The 19,687-nt window shown below is 56.6% G+C and overlaps 1 protein-coding gene across 2 annotated transcripts in view; it reads left to right on the top strand.

Moving 5' to 3' along the window:
* Positions 1–484: 484 nt before the first annotated feature.
* NRG2 (neuregulin 2) overlaps positions 485–19,687 on the top strand; it is a 155,283-nt gene continuing 136,080 nt past the window's right edge. For both annotated transcript variants that reach the window (XM_053990833.1, XM_053990834.1), the window contains exon 1: positions 485–944. In XM_053990833.1, the coding sequence (XP_053846808.1) occupies positions 521–944 (424 nt within the window). In that variant the 5' untranslated portion in view covers positions 485–520. The remainder of the gene's footprint in view (positions 945–19,687) is intronic.

Here is a 19,687-nt window from a genome sequence, read left to right on the forward strand (position 1 = left end):
TGCGAACGCCTGGGGGCCTGCCGAGGGGTTGGCTCCATGGCTGGATGGAGGGAACGCGGTCTGCCTCCATCCCCGGGGGGCCCTAGGGACGCGGGGATCCCCGCCGCAGCGGGCATCCCCGGGGGGGAGTCCCCGGGCAGGGAATCACCTTTCCGGGGGGGTGCGGGGGTCAGCATCCCGGGCGCAGGGGCAGCTGAGGGATCATCCCGCCTCCTCCCCGCGCCGCGCCGCGCCGCGCCAGTGCCTGTGCCGGTGCCGTGCCGCGGCCGCGCCGCGCCAGGCCGTGCCGGTGCCGTGCCCTGCCGTGCCGCTCCGTGCCGTGCCGGTGCCGTGCCGCCCCGCGCCGTGCCGCCCCGCGCCGTGCCGTGCCGTGCCGTGCCGTGCCGTGCCGTGCCGTGCCGCCCCGCGTCGCGCCGCTCCGCTCCGCCCCGCCGCGCCCGCCGCGCCGCAGCCCCGCAGCCCGGCCCCGCAGCCCGGCCGCCGCCGCAGGGCCGGCGGGCAGCGAGCGGCAGCCGGCGGCATGAGGCGCGACCCGGCGCCCGGCTTCTCCATGCTGCTCTTCGGCGTCTCCCTCGCCTGCTACTCGCCCAGCCTCAAGTCGGTGCAGGACCAGGCGTACACGGCGGCGGTGGTGCTGGAGGGCAAGGTGCAGTCCGTGGGCCCCCCCGCCGGCGGCAATGACAGCCGCGGCGCCGGGCCCGCCGGGGGTGTCCTGGTCAAAGTGCTCGACCTGTGGCCCCTCAACAGCGGGGGGCTGCAGCGGGAGCAGCTCATCAGCGTGGGCTCCAAGGCGCCCTGCTTCAAAGTGAAGCGCAACCACCGCTACATCTTCTTCCTGGAGCCCACCGAGGAGCCGCTCGTCTTCCGCACCGCCTTCGCTCCGCTCGACACCAGCGGCAAGAACCTCAAGCGGGACGTGGCGCGGATCCTCTGCGCCGACTGCGGTACGGGCCGCGCCGCGGCGGCGGGGGGCGGCGGGGGGCGATGGCGGAGCGGCGGCGGGGGGCGATGGCGGAGCGGCGGCGGGAGCGCTGGCCCGCGTCCCGGGCAGCCGCGGGGCGACAGGTCCGTACCACTGGGACCTATGGGGGACAGGTGCCCGGCGATCATCCCCCCACTTCGCCCCCGGTGGGCCCCGGGAGCCGCGCCTGCACCGAGTGAGATGCAATGAGATGCGATGCGATGCGATGCGGTGCGATGCGATGCGATGCGATGCGATGCGATACGATACGATACGATACGATACGATACGATACGATACGATACGATACGATGCGCTCCGCGCGGCCCGGCCGCCGCAGCCGCGCTCCCCCCATCCCCCGGCCCCGGGGCTCCTCGCTCGCCCGGCTCAAGGTCCGGCAGCCCCGGCCCGGCGCCTCGCCAGCAGCGCAGACCCGGGCCCGGTGCGGGGAGCGCCCGCAGCCCGCGGCCGCCCGGCGCTCGGTGATGCCGCGCGGGAGCCCTCGGTCTCAGCGCGGTCCCAGCGCCCCGGTGCCTCTCCCCTCGGGGGCCTCGGCCGTGGCAGCCCTGCCGGGAGAGCTGCCGGCCTGCGGGGGCTCCGGTGACTCCGGCCGCGACCCCCGCCCCGGGCGCGTTCCCTGCTGCGGAGGGGGCCGGGATGCAGAGCTGGGACAGGGGCAGCGCTCCAGGTGTGCCCTAAGAGCCGGGAAGTTTTGCGTCTTCCAAAATAACGGCCTCGCGGGGGGGGAAGTTGTTTTTTCTTTTGTTCGTTCCGCGCATTTCGATGTCTCCGATCACAGCTCTCTCGCGGTGGCTTGTGCTGTTCTTCCAGCACCTCTGGAAACGCGGTTATGAAATGACTTCAACGGGAAGTGCCCGCCGGAGCGTCCCTGCTTTTGTGCCTGGATTTTCCTTGCTGTCTTCTGGCAGGTGAACACCTGCGAAGGGCTGGGCGGTGGGGACCGGGCGAGGACAATGCCTGCATTTTCCCAGGGTTTGGATCTGAGCTGACAAAAATGCACGGCTGGCCCTTCATCCAGCCTGAATGCTGGATACTGTGTCACAAAATCTGGAGAAGGACGGTGTTAACCCGGAGAGCTCTGAGTGCCGTGCCGTGCCCTCAGCAAGGGTTTGAATTCCTCGTGTTTGGTGTGTTATGAGGATATACAGGGTGTATCTCCAGGGAATCCAGGCTCCCCACTCAATGTCAGTACACTGCATTCTCATCAGGTTAATTGGCCTTTTGCCTCATTAAAAGCAAGGTACTTTGTCAAGTTATACTTAGCTCTGTAATGACCATATGTGTACTGCTCTGTGGTGGTTGTTGTGGTATTGACTGGGTGTTTCTGGGGCAAATACTCTGCCGTTCGGGACTGCTGACCCCGCATTGTGAAAGCTAGACCTGTCTCTTTTTTTAGTTATCCAGAAGATAAATTTAGAAGCTTGCGTTTCCTGGGAGAAAGGTGGAACCTTGCATATCATAATATGTTGTTGAGGAAAATGGGCTAGGACTGTGTGCAAGAAAACTAATTTGGGAGACACTAATTTCATGTGCATCTGTATATGGGCCATCGTGGACAGAGAGGATTTAGTGAAAGAGCTGTGGTAGAGACAAGAGGAAAGTAAATGGGGGAATTTCTCAGGACTGTGGTCTCATTGTCAGGGGAAAACACTGCAAAAGGTACGTGGCTTTTATTGCTTTTTGTTTTTTGGTTATTTTTTTTTTTTAATCAAAAAGGGTTCTGAACTTGTGCATCTCTGAGCAGCAGGGTTTGACTTTAAGGGGAATGGAGGCTGCTCCGTGGCATCCTGGCTCAGGCCCAAAGCGTTAATGTGTGGGCTGATGTAACAACAAGTTAAGGGTTGTCATTCTGTCGTGACACCTCCTCGGAGCTGATGCTTTTGTTTCTGTGTGGCTCTGATGGGCTGATTCGGCTCCCTGGCTGAGGGACACTGCAGATTGGTGGGTGCCTTGTCTCAGCAGAGCTCGATGGCAGATTCCAAAGGAAAAATAAAATCTGGTGGTTGGGAAATGTCATTGCTGTGGTTTGCTTTGGTGATGAAGATGAAATGGGAGCCTCATCTTGCTGAACTGGTGGTTCCCTGAGCACTTCATGCTCTTGGTCCAGCTGGGAGGTTACTTCTGAAGGTGACTTTCCTGGCAGGATCTTCTGATTTGTAGCACCCGAGCTGCTGGAAAGATATGTAAACTGGGAAACCACGGTTTGCCTTCCTGCTCTGTGGTTTGTGCTGGGAGGGGAGATCCAAAAGGGTGCAGGGGTATTTCCCATTCTTGCTGCTCACGGGGGTGGTGAGAATTCCAGAGCTGGCAGGGGGTGAATGTCCAGGCAGGAGGAGCACTCTGAGGGACAGCTGGGCTGCAGCTGTGTGAGGGATGTTACAGAGCTGGGGGACAGATGCTGGGGTCACTTCTGAGCGGGAAGGGAGGACCTTGTGGCTCTGATCACTCCAATCCCCCCACTCCCAAAGATGGAGGCCTCACAGGACCATCTTCTCCCTGCTCTGGCTCTGTGCCTGGGTCTGTTTTCCAGTGATTCATCCCCTTCTCACCGGCTAAGATGCTGTGTGTCTCCTGCTCTTGCTGCGTGCCGAAGTCCAGGATGCGATGCAGGACTAGAGTGTGATGGGAGCATCCATGTGTCTCTCCAAGGAGCAGTCTCTGCTGTTTGCACATCTCACTTAGAGGAGAGAAAGTGGGTGCTGAGACTCTGCATGGGACCCAGCCCCTCTCTGAGCAGAGCCAGGAGGACTGAGGTGAGAGAAGGATGGCCTGGGACGTGGGGGACAGAACAGGAATGCCAGTCTGCGTGCCTGGTGTGTGTGGGGTCTGAGCTGGCTGCTCCTTGTGTGCCCCCTGAGCAGAGATCCAGGGAGGGGGATTCTCACTTTGGCCATCTCACTGCTGGGCAGGCTCTGAAGGTTGGATCTTCCCCACCTGCAAACCCCAGAGGGGTGCAGTCTCTGCAGCTCTGCCCAGCCATGGTTTTCATCCCTCTGGCACACAGGGAGCAGCTGGTCCTGGGGCCTGGCATCCTGCAGGTCTCACCACCCACTTGTCCATCTTAAAACCTCTTTTGCACTGGGAGTATTATTGGCTTTTTTTCATACTGTTATATAACGATTCCTGTTATTGCTTCTCCTCCTGTCTCTTTTCTTTGTATCTTCTAGCTCCTTAATTTTGGATGGTCTCATATCTCCTCTGTGCCTACACACACAGATCAAGGAGGAGGAAATAGGTGCAAGACATGGTGCTGGCTCTCACTGGTGAAGGAGCTGGTGGCATTATCCCCACTGGAACAACTCCTGATCTGAATCCAGAATGGGGCTTGTGGTCCTCACCTTCCTGGTCTTTAGGGGTAGCTTGTGTCAGCATCTGCTTCCCACTCTGTATGAGTCCCCTCTACTTGTGCAAAAGATTTATGTGCAGATATTTTGCACACAGGAGAGTGGGGATTTAACCTGTCCAGGCTCTGATCTCTGCTTTCACAGAGGAACAAATGTCTTCCTGCCTCCATATGCAGCGAGTTGCAAAGTAGCTTTAATTAGAGCTTGTACGTCTCCTGAAGCACCTCACCGAAAACGCTGCTGAGCTCCAGGACGAGGTCTGCCACTCGCCTGTAGGATTAGCTAGCTTAGCCTGGGCAGGTAATCTGGTGGTGGCAGATCCCTGGGAGGATTTGCAGGCAGAGGACCTGTTGTTGTAGCTGGTACTTCTTGTGAGATGAGGTATTTATTTTATTTCCAGTCCAAAGGTGTCTTGGTCCCAGTGGGAATCAGGAAGGTGCTGAGGCAGTGGCATTGGCCTCAGTGGCCACATAATGCTGGGAGATGTTTATCCTGGAGCCAGGTTGGTTACAGCTGGCCTGTGAGGGGAGGAGGGAGGCCGGATTTTGAAGTGCCCGCTGGAAAATACAGCCCTTTGGATTACAGTGTAGGTGTTGCTGCCTGAAATAGCACAGGCAACTTTGGACCAGCAGCTCATGCAAAAATATCCCTCTTCACTATCCTGCAGATCATTGGAAGCCAGGCAGGCACAGGGGAGGGGTGTGGGTGGGCTCCAGCTGCTGGTGATGGTACTCTGCCTTCATCCCAGGACAGCTGTGGAGCACAGAGCAGTAAAGCTGGATTTTCTCACACACCACCTTGCTAATTAGAGCTGTCTGAAACTATTTCTCACCACCTTCAGAAAATCACACTTCCTTGGGTTTGCAGAAAAGCAAAAACTTGTTTCCTTCTTGCCTTGAGTTTCTGCAGATGGGGAATGGTCATTGTGCTGCACACAGCTTTGACCTCTCGCAAGGGTGGCTCAATTCTGGGCGCTCTCTTAAATCCTCTCATACAGGATTTAGTCTGGAGTGGACCTGGGGTGGCTGGGTCCTCATGGCCAGGTCAGCTCTTTGTCCCTCAAATGAGCCATCCAGGAACTGGCAACTGGAACTTTGCTCTGTCGAAGCTGCAGGTCCAAGTGACTTCAGTGGTGCCTGACACAACAGAGATTTTCCCTCTCAGACATGTGCCATGTGTGGAGCAAAGCCTGGCTAGTTTCTCAGTCCCCCTTTCAGAAATGTTTGACTAAATAAAGCATCTCCCCAAGGATCTCCATGAGTAAGATGAGACTAAAACAGCTTCTGTGTGATCCCAGCAGTGCTGATTTCTCTATCTAGGGCTGCTGCATGCCCAGCCCAGGCCCCAGCTGCTGCTGGTGGCTCTTTGTGCTCCACCAGCTGACAGCCCTTAGATATGGGCCCTGAGGCAGAACGCCCTTTCTAAATCACAGGCGACACCTTGACTTGGGTTTGGATCTGGATCAGAAACTGGTGCATGCTTGGGAGCACAGAGGCAATAAACTGCATCACCAGGCAAAAAGGGAGCCATGCTCTACCACAGCTGAGCTCCCCGCTTCGTTCGGGCTGTGTAAGGTGCACCATGGGCACCAGGGCCTGGAGCCTTTAGGCACTTGGCACACCCCAAAATCTGCTGCTAAGTGCCACAAGGGATGGGTTTTGGTACCGTGCTGCTGGGCTGAGGGTGCCTCTCCCAGCAGACTGGAGGGGGTGGCCGGTTCCCCTGCTCATGTGACACGGCTCCTACAGAGCGGCTGCTGCTCTGCCAGGTTTGGGGCACTGGATGCTGCTGCTGGAGCCGCCTCATCTCCATTCCTGTCCTGAGTCAATGTGTGACGCTGCTGAGTGTAACTGAGAGCTGTGCTGGCCCTGGCACGGCACCTGGGCTTCCCCAGGTCAGCTGTGCTGGCCCAGGGCAGGCGATGGTGCAGATGCAGGGAGAAGCACAGAGCTGAGTGACGCACTCGGCCAGGAGGAGCTCCCGGAGACTGATCCGTGGGGGCAGCAGGTTTGGGAGGCTGCGAGCCCGTGGGCGACTCTGGTCGTCTGAGGAATTGTCACTGCAGAGGAGCCTGAGCGACAAAGTGCTGGGAGGTGAGGAAGTGCCTCCGCTGAGCCGGGAGCTGCCGGGGCTGTCTGGCAGCTCCTGTCGGCGCTCCCGTGCCCGCTCCGTGCCCTGTGCGCAGCCTGGTCAGTGCTGCCGGCGCTGGTGGGAGCTGGGCTGGTGCAGCGGAGCTGTCAGCACATCCTGCCCCTCTCTGCTGCTCAGAGGAGGCTGCCAGGATGCGAGTTCACCCCCGCCCCAAGTGCTGGACCGCCCTGTCGTGCCCAAACGGTGCCGCTGGAAGGCGAAGGCTGTGCCCCGCTCCCCGGTGAGGCGCTCTCCGCGCTGTGAGCGGCTCTGTCCGGTGCAGATGGCAGAGGACGCGTGTCCTCGGCGGGGGCTCGGAGGATGCGTGCGGCGAGGGGAGGCTCTGGAGGAAGCTCATCTCCCTGGAAACTTTGGCAGCCAGGCGTCTGCTTGCCTACCGAATTGGGTGTGCAGCAGTCGAACCCCAGCACCTCTCAGCACTTAACGTCTCTGCCCTGGGGGGTGGTGGAGAGGTCTGCCAGATGCCCAAAATTTTGGGGATAGAGTACTGAGCTGGCAAGGGTAGTCTAGAGATGAAAAGGAAGATGAATCACCGTGCTGTTCTTTCTCTGCTGAATGACCATGCTCCCAGAGCTTGGCTGCTGCAGCTTGGGGCTGGGCTGTGTGCTGCAAAGGCTGGGCTGAAGGGCTAGTAAAAACTGCTCTTGTTGAATCCCCATGGTCCAGCTCCACCGTGGATATGACCCTGACCAGTCTGGAGGATGGAAAACATAAGGTACCCCAGAAGATTGGTCCTAGAGGGGAGCACATGATTTGCATCTTGAATGTTGTAGCTTGGGGACAAGGTTCTTCTGCCCACAGCAACTCTCCCTGGCCTGGACAGTCCTTGAATTCTCTTTGTTGCAGTTGGTGGCCAAAGTGGCTCTCTCTGTTCCTCCCACCTGCCCCACACCCATTGCCTGCAGCAGGACAGTGCCTTCCTTCCCTGTATTTCTGTCACTGTTTGCTGGTCTCTGGAGGGTAACTGAGTTCATCCTTGCAGGCTGTAGCATGTGTTCTGGTTTTGCAGGAATAATACTTCATTTTTGGTGACCTCTGGGGCAGAGCTGGCTGCTGTTGTCCCTGGGCACAGCACCTCTCTGCGATGGGACACACGTGCCTGATGAGTAGAGATGTGTCACACTTGTGACAGAGCACTCAGCTCCCACCCTGTTCCTCCCTCTCTCTCCCTGTTCTGATGTTGGGGAACTGTCCTTTGCTGTCTTGATGAAGGTGAGAACTCTGGGAAAGCCTTCCCAACGGGCTCAGGTGCTGGAAATGAGCCTGTAGGATCTGCGGGTGAGAGCAGAGCCCCAGGGCTGATGGAAAGCAGATCTTGGATGTGATGGTTTTCTAGGGCAGGTCTAGATGGGCAGTGCTGTGCCTGATGGCTTGTGGAAAGGCTGAGGAGGATGGGAATGCTTTGCAGAGCCTGTGGAAGGACACACTGTACTACTTAGTGGGAGAGCTAGTCAGGTCCTGCCAATGTGGGGTCGGAAGGCAGGTATTTGCATTCATTATAATCAATCACTGCTCGTCCTCTTTCTGTAATGGCTCGGTAATGACGGAACGCTGCTCAGGAGCCTCTCGGTGGTCTCAGGGCAGGCAGATGGCTTGGCAGGAGGGTAGGGACTGGAATTAGGTCTGTTTTCTGGGCTGCCTCAAAGTTGGCAGCGACGCACGAGCCCTGGCTGCTGCCCTGGCCGGAGCCTGTCCCCGCCGGACCCTGGCTCCCGCTGCCGCACCGGCCGCTCCCGCTGCTCGGGGTGGGCAGCCTTGGGGCAAGCCAAGGGGACGTCAGCATCAGGCACGGCCTTTTCTGCCAGCCTGTGCCAATGGGATGTGGCCTTTGCCGTCGTGCAGAGGTGTGTGGGTGTGTGATTAGCAAAAACACTCATTAGCCCTGGGAGTGTGACAGGGAGCAAGCGCCATAGGTCAGGATGCCTTGCCTGGGGGTCGGATCTTCCACAGGGGTCCATGGGATGGTAATAACAGCAAGGGTAGGAGTGAATGCTCCTGGCCCTTGTCTGGACCTGCTGCTGTAGGTGTTCCTCTCCCACCCCTCCAGTCCTCCTCAGCTGCCCTTCCATGTGTCTTGGTGCAGAGGAGAAAAGGAGCATGGTTGTGTTTGGCTGAGTCTCCCCATGGCTGCTCTCAGCCTTCAGCCAGGCTGGCACGTGCTGGGAGTCCAGCTGAAGTCACCAGCATCCCTGGGAAGATCCTCTGCCAGTGGGGTCTCAGCCACCTTCTCCCTGTATCTCTGCTGGGAGAAGGATCTGTCTTCCCATCCTGGCTGCCAGGCTGGCTCAGCCCCAGCCCTGGACTCCATGGGGAGCTGCCTGCTGAGGCTGGTGGGATCTGGGGAACATCAGGGACTCCTCTCATGGGGTGATGGGACACTCACTGCTTGCCTGGGTTGGAAAGAAGAAATTTCTGTCCTTGGAGGATCTGGCATGGACAACTTTGAGACTACCTAGAGACACTTTCTTACAGAACTGGAAAGCCTGAATCTCACAGATACATCCCCAAATATGCAGAGCTGAGGCAGCAAGAAGGAGCTGGAGGAGTTTCCCTGCCAGGTCCTTCCTGCAGCTCCTGGCTTGTCTTGGCACTCTCTGTGTGCAGCAGGAGGAGGCCCATTCCAACAGCAACACTCTCAGCCCTGCTGATGGGCAAACATCAAATGAGTGTTCCCAGTGATGCCCTGACCTTGAGCATTCCCAGAACATGCCTTGGTGTCAGTAAATGGGGCTGCAGCTGGGGTGGAGGTCTGGGGTACACCAGGATTGCTCTGCTCTGGCACTTTCTGCCTAGGTTGGTGATTTAAGCTGGTCCTCCTGGTGTGGGGGACACAAGAGGCTGGATGGCTGTTGGTTTGTGGGATGGCTGTCATTCTTCCTTGGACTTTCAGCAACTGCAAGCTCTGGCAAATGCTGCAGAACCCACAGGCCGGATGATGCCCAAGTAGGATTACAGGGAAGGAGGGGAAAACCTAGTAGAGGTCAGGTCTTCTAGTGGATTTGGGAGGCTCAGATGCAGCTGAGATTCTGGAAAAAGCCTTGAGGGTTTTGAACATTGGGTAGGATATAGCAGTGGATGTAGGATGGTTTGGATGGGATTAGGATTTTTTCTATATGTACAGAACTGTGGTGCTGATGGGAGGCAGCAGGCAGGGGGTCACCCAAAGGTCCTTCTGACACACAGAGCCTCACTGCAGGGTGCTGTGGGGCACGGAGGGGAAGGATCAAAGGGTCTCTGAGGCCATGCCTGCATGTACAGCAGGGTTGGGGTGCAGCTGCTGATTCTGCAGCTCCCCAAATACCTCGATGCTAGAAGGGATGGGCTGCACTGGGTGCTGAGGCGGTGCTGGGCGTTAGCCCCAGGAGAGGCGTGCTGTGATCAGTAATTTCTCAGTGCAGCCTGATCTCCATCACCTGGACCATGAGAAGGAGCTTTGTGGCACATCCAGCCCGTTCAGCGTAGGGATGTTCTGGGTGGGGGCTGCTCTCAGGGTGGGGGTGCTGGCCACACTCTGCAGCCAGGGGTGTTTGTGTGGCTTTGTGCTCTGAAGAGAGCCAAGGCAGGCAAGAGGGCTGTGCTTGGAGACTTGGTTCAGGTCCCATCTGTGCCACTGATCACAGGAAAGCTTCTTGGCATCCCCACGCTGTGATTCCCTGCCTGACAAGCAGGAAAGATGCTGCTTTGTATGTTCTTCTAGGGAGCAGGCAGAAACTGGTGGTGTGCTGGGTTCCCAAAAGTGTGTCAGTACCAGAAATCACCAGAAATGGAAACAAAACCCTCCCCTCCCTCCAGCGCTGGTCACTGATGCACCTCAGAACTGTCCTGGTGCAGGGCTGTCCCTCTGCCAGCTGCTGCTCTGTGGGGCTGGCAGACCTGGCTATAAAGGAAGCAGACCCTGCAGGGGTTCTCTGTGCACTTGGGAGCATCTGAGTTGGTGTTTGGGGTTGGAGGCCACCTGCCTTGTCCCTGAAAAGGGTCTGCAAGAGACGTGCAAAGTATCAGCCAGCAGAGTGTTGTCTCTCCTTGGGTGGCCACCTCGTTCGGGATGTTTCCCGGCCCAGCTCAGCTCCCAGCAGAGCTGTTAGATCCGCAAGGACAGAAACTCGCGGTGCCCAGCCCTGCCTCTGATCTGCAGCAGCACACTCCATCTGTGTGGGGGAGCTGTGACGTGTGAGGAGACGATTTCTGTCAGTCCATTCCTGGTGACATGCAGGCTTCTGGCATGCAGGCTGTTTTCCTGGTGCTCAGCACTAGCTGGGAGTACTGGCAGCAAGCACGGATCCCCGAGGGCACTTGATGCTGTATGATGGTGTGGAGAGAGGATTTCCCAAGCTGCTGGAGGGCTGAGCAGCTCTGTGGTGCTCGCTGTGATGAAGGATGCTCGGGTGAGGCAGGCGGAGCGGCTGCTCTGCTGATGCCTGAGAACTTCTGTAGCTGCTGCACGGAGCTGAGAGATCAGGGCTGTGTTTTGTGGCTTGAAATGACCCTTAGAGCTGCCAGCAGCACCCATTCCCCAGTCCTCTGGGATGCCACGTGTCAGTGTCCCTGACAGGTGATCCAAACCCATCCAGGCAAGGGTTTTCTTCAGCAGGCTCTTCCCAGGGAGAGGACAGACAAGTGCACTGTGCGCCCGTGCTGAGCCAGCGAATCCAGGGGCCCTCCTGCCTCGGGTTGCAGACGGCTCCCGGCCTCTCCTTCCTTCCCAAGCACTGCAGGCTGGATCACCTTCTGCTCCGTGTCGTCAGGGCAGGGGCAGGGAGCCCCGAGCTGTCACAGCAGGACAGCACAGGTGCGAGGAAGCGGAGGGAATCCTGCCTGCAGTGTGATACACCTGTGGAGAAAACAGCTGAGCGTGCCAAGAACACACATGACGTCACTGCAACCAGACAGGTGACAGGGAATAAAATCACTGCTCCTGCAGGAAGGAGGCTCCGGATGTTGCTTTGAGCAAGGAGAGGAAATGCCTTCCTGTGGTGAAGTTTGACACTGGCTGACGGGCGATGAGACCAGCAAACATCATATTTAGATGTTAAAGCATCCAGAAGAGGAGCTGGTAACTCCCAAACCATACTTACATGAAGAAGGTTCTGGCTTCAGAAGGGCAGATGGGCACGCTGGAAGGTGCACTGGGAAGCTGTGACCTTTTGAAACCTTCCTGCTGGGATAATGGCTGGGGTTTTCCCTCACGGGCTGATGCTGACAGTTGCCTGTTGTCCATGTTGGATGTTGGCTGCAAGTTTGCTGCTGCCAGCAGGAGCTCCTGGGGCTGGAGGAGGCTCCTCAAGCCATGGCACCAGAGAGCTCTGAGCTGGGAGAGGGGGCTGGTGCTCTGCTCTGCTCTGGATGCCGGGGAGGTGTGTGCTGTGTGTGCTCTGGAGCAGGGTGGCACCTCTGGGAGAGGTCACTCTGTCCTTGCCCCTGCATAGATGCCTGCAGGTCTTGTGACTGGGAAGAGGGATGCTGAGGCCTTGTGGATAGAGCTCTTCTCCAGCTGGGATGTTTCCTCATGTTGCACAAGACTTACTGAAAGCCTCGTGTGAACCTGCTGGGAGGGGCTGCATGGATGAGGTCCTTTTCCCATCATCTCTTCTGTAACTCAGTGTCCTTTCCCATCATTCGGCCTTCAGGGAATTTCCCACCCCTCGGGCTGTGTCCCAGAGCCAGGAGAGCAGCACTAGCCCCCTCCTCCCCTGGGCAGGCAATCCAGCCCTTGGTGCTTCCCTTCCTGGGCTTGTGGGGTGTCACATTAAACCTGACCTGGAGTGCAGCACAGCTGAGCTCTGATTCTGGCCCAAGGAGGCTGCAGAGCCCAAGGTGTCTCGTTCCAGTATGAAATGGGTCAGTCCAGGGGCCTTTCCAGAGATCCCAGCAGCGTGGGCAGAGCCAGTAGTGGAGCTCTCCTTTGGGCTGGGGTGTGAGGAGCAGGGCCAGCCATGTCCCACTCTGCCAGCTCTGCTGCCTGCTGCCACCAGAGGCAAAACCTGGTGCCATGGCACAGCTGCAGGCACAGAGCACCTGCAGCCAGGCTGGAGGAGGGACGAGTGGTCACAGGGGTGGGCAGTGCATGCGTGGGAGGACCACGCACTGGGCATCTCCTGCTAAACACTAAGTTGAACTGGGCGTGTGGTGTTCCCAGGAGAATTATCAGATCAGTGTGGAGCCTGTGGAACACACATCCGTGTCCCTGGGGCAGAAACCTGCCCAGCAGTGGGGCCTGGAGGTTTGGAGATGTTTGCTGTAGCAGACACACACCTGCCAGCAAGTGAGGCTGGGAACAGGATTTTATCTGGAGCAGTTTTATGTTGAACTCATCTTCTGTTGGAGAGTGGGGGAACAGCAGAAAGGGGGCTCATCTTCAGGCTGCTGCACCTGAGGGGAACCCTCCTTGAATTCTTATTTTCATGGATGATATTCTTCAAAATAATGGATTTTTTTCTCTTTCTCTCTGTAACGGATGACACGGGAAACCCTTCTGCAAGGAAGTAAATTCTGCCTGTCACGGTGGCTTTCATTTGGCAGTGTTGAATTTCCTTCCATGCTGCTGTTGTCTTTCTCTTTTCCCCCTTCTCTCCCGCCCACACACACTCTTTTCCATCGTGCATCCTCAGCTTTCAGAATGATAATTGCAGCTGAGTGAAGAAAACCCTAACATGTTTTGAAGGATGGCTTCAGTGCCTTTTTCTGCAGTGTTCTCTGAATCTGCACCCTGTTTGAAAATGTGAAGGTGTTTCAATGACCTTTTTTTCCATTTAGACCGATTTTTTGGAGGATATTTCCCACAAGTTCCTGGAAAGCTCCTTCTTTCCTTTTCCAAAAGCAGCTGAGTGAGCTGTGGGGGCTCAGTCAGGAGAAAAGGAGGCTCAGGGAGGACCTTCTTGCTCTCTGCAAATCCCTGACAGGAGGGGTGGAGCTGGGGGGCGTTGGGGGTTGGTCTCTTCTCCCAGGTAACAAGCGGCCTCAAGGTGTGCCATGGGAAGTTTAAATTGGGTATTGGGGAGAATTTCTTCGCTGAAAGGAAGGTCAGGCATGGAAACAGGCTGCTCAGGACAGCGGTGGAGTCATCATCCTTGGAAACGTTTAAAAAATGCATGGGTGTGGCACCTGGGAATGCGGTTCAGTGGTGAACACGGTGGTGCTGGGTTAAGGGTTGAACCTGATGGTCTTAGAGCTCTTTTCCAACCATGGCAATTCTGTGGTTCTTCTCATGGTGGGACTGTGAGCACAGCGATGCTTCTGCCCATGCACCGTGTTCTGGGACGAGCAGGACAGAGGAGCCTTGCCCAGCCTAAAGCTGCTGCTCAGACCTCTGTGAGCAGCTGCTGGGCCCAGGAGGTTTGTGCACAGGGGCTGTGCCCTGCTGACCACCATTGCCAGCCTGTGAGCTGTTTCCCCAGATGTTCCTAAGGCCCAGGCCCTGGGCCACGGGCTGTGTGTGCCCTATGCTGTGTTGTGGCCAAAGCAGCCCTTCCCAGCCCAACACAGGGGAAGTGCTTTGGGGAGCTGCCAGGCCAGCAAACCCACACTGGCCATGGCCATCCCGCACTCAGCAGCTGAGTCTGGCTTGGCAAAAGGTGCTGGATGCTTCAGAGAGGAGCTGGAGAGGGAGAAGTGGGAGGGGAGAGGCCATGCCAGGAAGGTGGCTGTGGTGTCTCAGTGCACGAGGGCTGCCCTCCCCTGCCACTGACCCTTCTGTGCCTCGGTGCTGCAGTGTGAGCTCCTTGGGGCTGTTGGCAGAACTGTGGCTGCTGCTTTGGCTTCGCATCCCTCTCAGTGGAGATCAGAGTCCTTGGAGAAGCCTTCAGAGTCTCATCAGTGTCACTCTGCTGGTAGCTGAGACAGCTCTGTGCTTCAGGGTGAGACGTGCTCAAAGGCAAAAATACCCTGGGGCAACCTGGGGAACAGAAGCCACCATCAGCTGGAGCTCTACAGTGTCGGGTGACCTTTTCTCTCCCTTGAGCAGTCTTGCTCCGAGGGAAGTGGAGGACCCTTGATGCTGAGATGGTGCACTGAGGCACCCAGCAGCGTGTTCTGTGTGTCAGAAGCTGCCTGCAGCGTGCGCGGGTGTTTATGGCAGGGAAATGAGGCAGCTTTGCCACAACCTGTTCCCAAACCTTTTCTGGTTCCACCTGGCTGCTTACCCAGCCGGCAGAGGCAAGGGAACCGTGCCTCCTGCCCATGGATGCGGGGATATTTCCCTCCCCTCCCCCTGCAATCAGATGCTTGCAGAGCAGAGCTTGCACTCCATCAGACGTGGGTGTCTATAAAAAGCCTCCCTGGGGTTGCGATTGGGTGGGTTGGCTGTGCCACGTGGTTTCTCGTAAGGCCTGTGTTGCTGAGCAAGTGGCATTCCGCTTATTTTTGGCATTAATAGTCTTTAGTTAATACATAAATTCAGCTTAAATTCTGGATGGAAGATAAATCCCAAGTGGAGGCTCTGCTAATAAGACGACAGACGCTTCGGGGAGCCTGGGACGCCTGTCAGCGGAGCGGCCGCGGCTGTGAGATCCGAGAGCAGCAACACCAGGGCCTGAAGAGTTACCACCAGTTGTCTGACTGAATTACACAAGGATTAGGCAGGTGCCTGAGGTGAACTCTAGCTTTAACTGCTGGAGCTGGACTCATTACAGCAAATGCCCCGGTGAGATCCCCCATCCCACCTGGCATGTGGAGGGAAGGGAGTCAAAGCCTCAGTTTAGGTCTGAGCACTGCAGAACACCCTCATCTCTGCAGTCTCCTGACAGGCAGACCTAGCCTGGGGTCCTCTGCTCTGCTTCACTCTTGCTGACCCCCTGTCAGTCCTCCCAGGCTTCCCCACATGCTGGTGCATCCCAGGGGACCTTTAGCCCAGATCTGGGTGTGTTGAGGGCTGCATCCCAGTGGCTGTGTCCTTCCAGGCTCATACATCCCTGTGAGGACCTGGCAGGGAAAACCATGGCCAAGCCTTGCACAGTGTGGGACCTTGGAGCTCTGACCTTGGCCTTTGCTCCATGGCTTGGTGCTGTCACCTGAAGGAGGGTCTGGAGGTGCCAGCAGGCTGTCCCAGGGTTTTGTGGCATTGTGTTCCCCAGGGCTGTGTCATGGGGCTCTGCAAGTGTGGCAGAATGGAGGGTCCCAAGCCTGAATTCACCATTCCCATGATGGTTTTGAGGGTCGATGTTGGAGCTGACTTGTGTCCCTGCCCCAGCAGGCCCCGTTCAGCAGCACCAGTGCCTGGTGCCTTGCTCACCCTCGTGCTGCCCACCACACCTACACAGGGGGCTGCTGATGGCTCTGCAGCCCGGCAGGGGAACAAACCCCTCCTCATGTCCTTCCCATGACCATGCTGGAGCTGTTTTGTGCCCGTCTGTCAGACTGACATGCCAAGAGGGATGTGCTCACTCCCATCACCAGCTGCCTCCTGAGCTCCTCCCCACTTTTATCTGACTGCTGTGAGATGAAATCCAGAATACTTTCCATGCTTTTTGAGAAATGCCCTTGTGAAGAAGCAGCTTTCCAGGAACTTTCCCGGGGGGGTGCTGCACTGATGGTCTGCCAGCCTGTCCCACTCCAGCCCTTCCCTGCCCCGTCCCTTCCCTTGGAGTTGAGGTGCAGGGTGTACACCACTCTTAAGGAGAGGTGTCCAGGTGACTGGGCCACAACCACAAACCCCATGGCTAAAGGGTGGCTTGCCAGCTCCTGACAGGATCCTTATTGTGTTTTCATGAATTTCAACTCTTACCAGAGCTAAAAAGGGAGGTTATCCAGCATTTAGAAGAACACCAGTTTGTCCCAGTCTCTCCTTCCTTACCTTGTGCATGAGGTCAGCCCCTACATGTGCAACACTTTAACCCCTTGCAAAGAAGCAAAGAGTTTAAAGAAATTTTTAAGCCTCAGATCTGAGGAGCTTCAGGTTTCAGTTGCAGTCAGGACTGATGTTCCAGCACTGGCCTCATAAAGTGGGGAGAGTCAGAGGGAATTCCTTTCCCCATGTTCCTTCCTGTGGATTTCCATCTCTTTCATCTGCAGTTTCCATCTGAAGGAGTGACAAGGGAAACCTCAGTTATTTTGTTTCTGGGCACAAGGGTTTGCAGCCACATGGTTTTCCCATATTTTTGGTTCAGGGGAAGCGGGGCTCATTTCAAAGCCTGTGTGTTGCAGCTGGGAAAGCCCTGGCTGGTGGGACTGGTGGTTACCCCTGATGCACAACACGAGAGGGTGAAGTCCCAGCTGCAGCCTCTGGGCAAGGTGTAACAACCACGAGGCTCTGTGCAGAGCTGTAGGTGGATGCAGCTATTCCTCTCCTCTCCTCTCTTCCCCCACATCTGTGTTCCCATCTGGGACCTGCCTTGGGGACGCATCACGCTGCAGTAGAAGCTGCAGCATGAGATGATGCGGGGGCGGCCCTGGGATGCTCCTCTCTGGGAGCAGGGGCCTCAGGGAAGTAAGTGTGTGTGTGTGTGTGTGTGTGTGTCCCTGTGCTTGTGCCAGAGGCTTCCTTTGGAGCCAGAAATGATCAATGCTGGAGGCTGGGGGGGTGGGAGGGAGGAATCCCAGCATTTTCCTACCCAGTAGCCAGCAAGTAGACTGTCAGGATTGGCCGTTGCTAGGCACAGGGCTGGCCAATGAGTGCAGAGTGGTCCAGGCACGGGCCGGGACATCCTGGCTGGGACTGGTGCCTGTGTCCCGAGAGGACAAACCGTGGCAAGGGACAGCAATGCACAGGAGGGAGCATTTGGCACGCAGAGCGAGTCCAGGCTGAGCAGAGCTGCGGGGTTTTGTGCCTTGGTTTCTTGCCCCCCAGCCACTGCTGCCCTTCTGGCCCCTTTGAATCCGAATCCCTCCATCACCACCCCGTGTATCCCGAGCCCTTGGGAGGGTCAGTGTCCTCCCCACACCTCTGTTCTGCCCCAGAGAGAGCTGACAGCAAGGTGGTTCTCACCTGGAAAAGCCCAAAAACAACTCTCTGAACAAACCAGCACTGAATAAGGCAGGATAAAGAGAGTACCTAGTGAGTAAATAAAACATCCCTCCAGATGATGGGCATGCACATTTGTGCAGCATCAGACAGACTCTGGGCAGATTTCTCCCATGTCTCAGAGCAGATCCAAGCCAGGGAGGGAAGTTCTCCCTTTTGGTCATTCATTATATAATTTCCTTCCAAGAAAACAGCTGTCAAGGGTGTTCTCACAAGGACTCCTTGCTGCACTGTTAAAAACAGGCAGGGCCACACAGGTGGTTCATCTGCTGTGCTTGAGTGGGAGCTGCCATGGGCTGCAATAGCCTGCTGAGCTTTTCCCATGGGCAAGGGATGTGTGTGGCACAGCCCAGCCTGGAACGTGCTCAGTTGTCCAGCACAGCCCAGCACAGGGCATGGGTGTGCTCAGCTCGTAGGTGCACCATAACTCCTCAAGGCACAGTGGTCTCCTGCTCAGCATCAATGCACTCCAGTGGCTGAAGCACTCCTGAAATGTGGGATCCCTTCTGACAAATGCTGGAGAGGGATTTTGGACAAGGGTATGGAGTGGCAGGATAAAGGGGAATGGCAATTGGGATGGAGTAGAAGACAAGCAAAGGATGGGAAAACAGCTGACAATTTTGGGAGAGAGCAGCCTCTGTGGCAGCCCCACTCCCAGCTTGTGATGGGTTTGGATTAGCCATGGAATCAGGGCAGGGGATGTGGGGAGACGCTTGTGCACAGGCAAGGCCAGCCAGTCCTGCTCTGCCTTCGCTCTGCCACTGTCCCTGCTCCGTGGGGCTGCACTAATCCCCGCCAGGAAAAGCAGGGAGGGAGCTGTGCTTTGATGGAGACAAGGAACGGTTTAGAGGGAATTAGAAGGGATTTATGTTGGTGGAAGAAAACACAGTAAGTGTGGCTGGCCTGGCCTGGGTCAGGGCACTGGGCTGTGCAGGGGGCTGGCCCTGAGGAGTTGCTGTGGTGGCAAGGGGGCTGCTCACCAGAGTTCTCCTTAAAGCCACCCTTCCCAGAGGTGTATGATTGCACATGAATCTTAATCATCTTGTAGAAGTTTTATGGCGACTGGAAGAAGCCTGAGAGGATGAACAAGCAAAGCTTATCCCATCTGGAGATGAGTGAAAATGTCCCAGCATTTATTTAGTATCTTTTCTGCGTGCTTGAAATTCACCTCCCAGCTTTAGGTTGTCCATCTCTCAGTTCTGAACTGCTTTGAACTAGCTACAAGAAGAACCCAAAAATATCTGTTTGCAGGTCTCACTGAAGGTTTCTCCCAGTTAAAGCTTGGTTCCAATTAGACCATGGAATGGGTGCTTTGGGTACCAATTCACCATTGGCAGCTCACAGTGTGCTGTGCCAAGGCTCTCCCGTGCAGCATTGTTCCTCCTGGCTGGCAGCTGGCTCTGCTGCATGTGATGAGGCAGGATGTGGGATGGACAGGCTGCAATCCACCGTTCTGGGAGCCTCCAGGGGCTCACAGGCATCATCTGTTCCTCTTGACTTGCCTGGACAGGAGGCAGAGGTGGTGCTGCTCCCGAGCGCTCCGGTTGCTGATGGTTGTGGAAACATCCTGCTGGCCCAGCAGGTCCTGGCTCTCACCCCCAGCTGTGTCTCTGCACCAGCAGCTGGGCCGAGTTGTTGGAGCAGTTTCGCTTCACAGCTCCGAGAACGCCAGGACGTGGCGGTGTCTGGAAAAACACAGGCAGGCTGCTCTGAAGGATGCAGGGACCCGGCGGGAGGCTGACAGCGTCTCAGCTGCCCTCGGCCTGCTGCAGGCACCACTGTCACCTGCCCGGGCAGAGAACTCCCCGCCTGGCAGGGAGACGTGTCTGAGCTCCCCGTGGTGTCTGGCAGGACTTGCTCACTCAGAAATCACAGGCTTGGTTGGTCCTAGCAGGCAGGGATTTGGGATGCAGCTGAACTGTTTTGGTGGTTTTTTTTGGTTTTTTTTTTTTTTTTTAAGGTTGGGGTTAAATGTATGAGATGGTATTTTCTGTTTGGACTTCGATGTTTATTAGTTTTTATTTACGTTACAGTTTTATAAACTGTGAGTTCTATCGTATTCTAATAAACTAAAAATGGAGTTGTGTTTTTTTTAATAAGGTTTTTTTAAGGATAGATTGTTTAATTAAGAAATGATACTTAAATTATTTTTATTTTTAACTTAATAAATAACTATTTGTGGTTTGTAAGTGGTCTGGGCTTGCACCCCAGTTTTGTGGTGCAGGGGCAGAGTCTGGGGGGTTCCCTGTGTCCAGC

This window comes from Vidua macroura, chromosome 15 (assembly GCF_024509145.1).
Source record: "Vidua macroura isolate BioBank_ID:100142 chromosome 15, ASM2450914v1, whole genome shotgun sequence".
NCBI classification, from domain to species: Eukaryota; Metazoa; Chordata; class Aves; order Passeriformes; family Viduidae; genus Vidua; species Vidua macroura.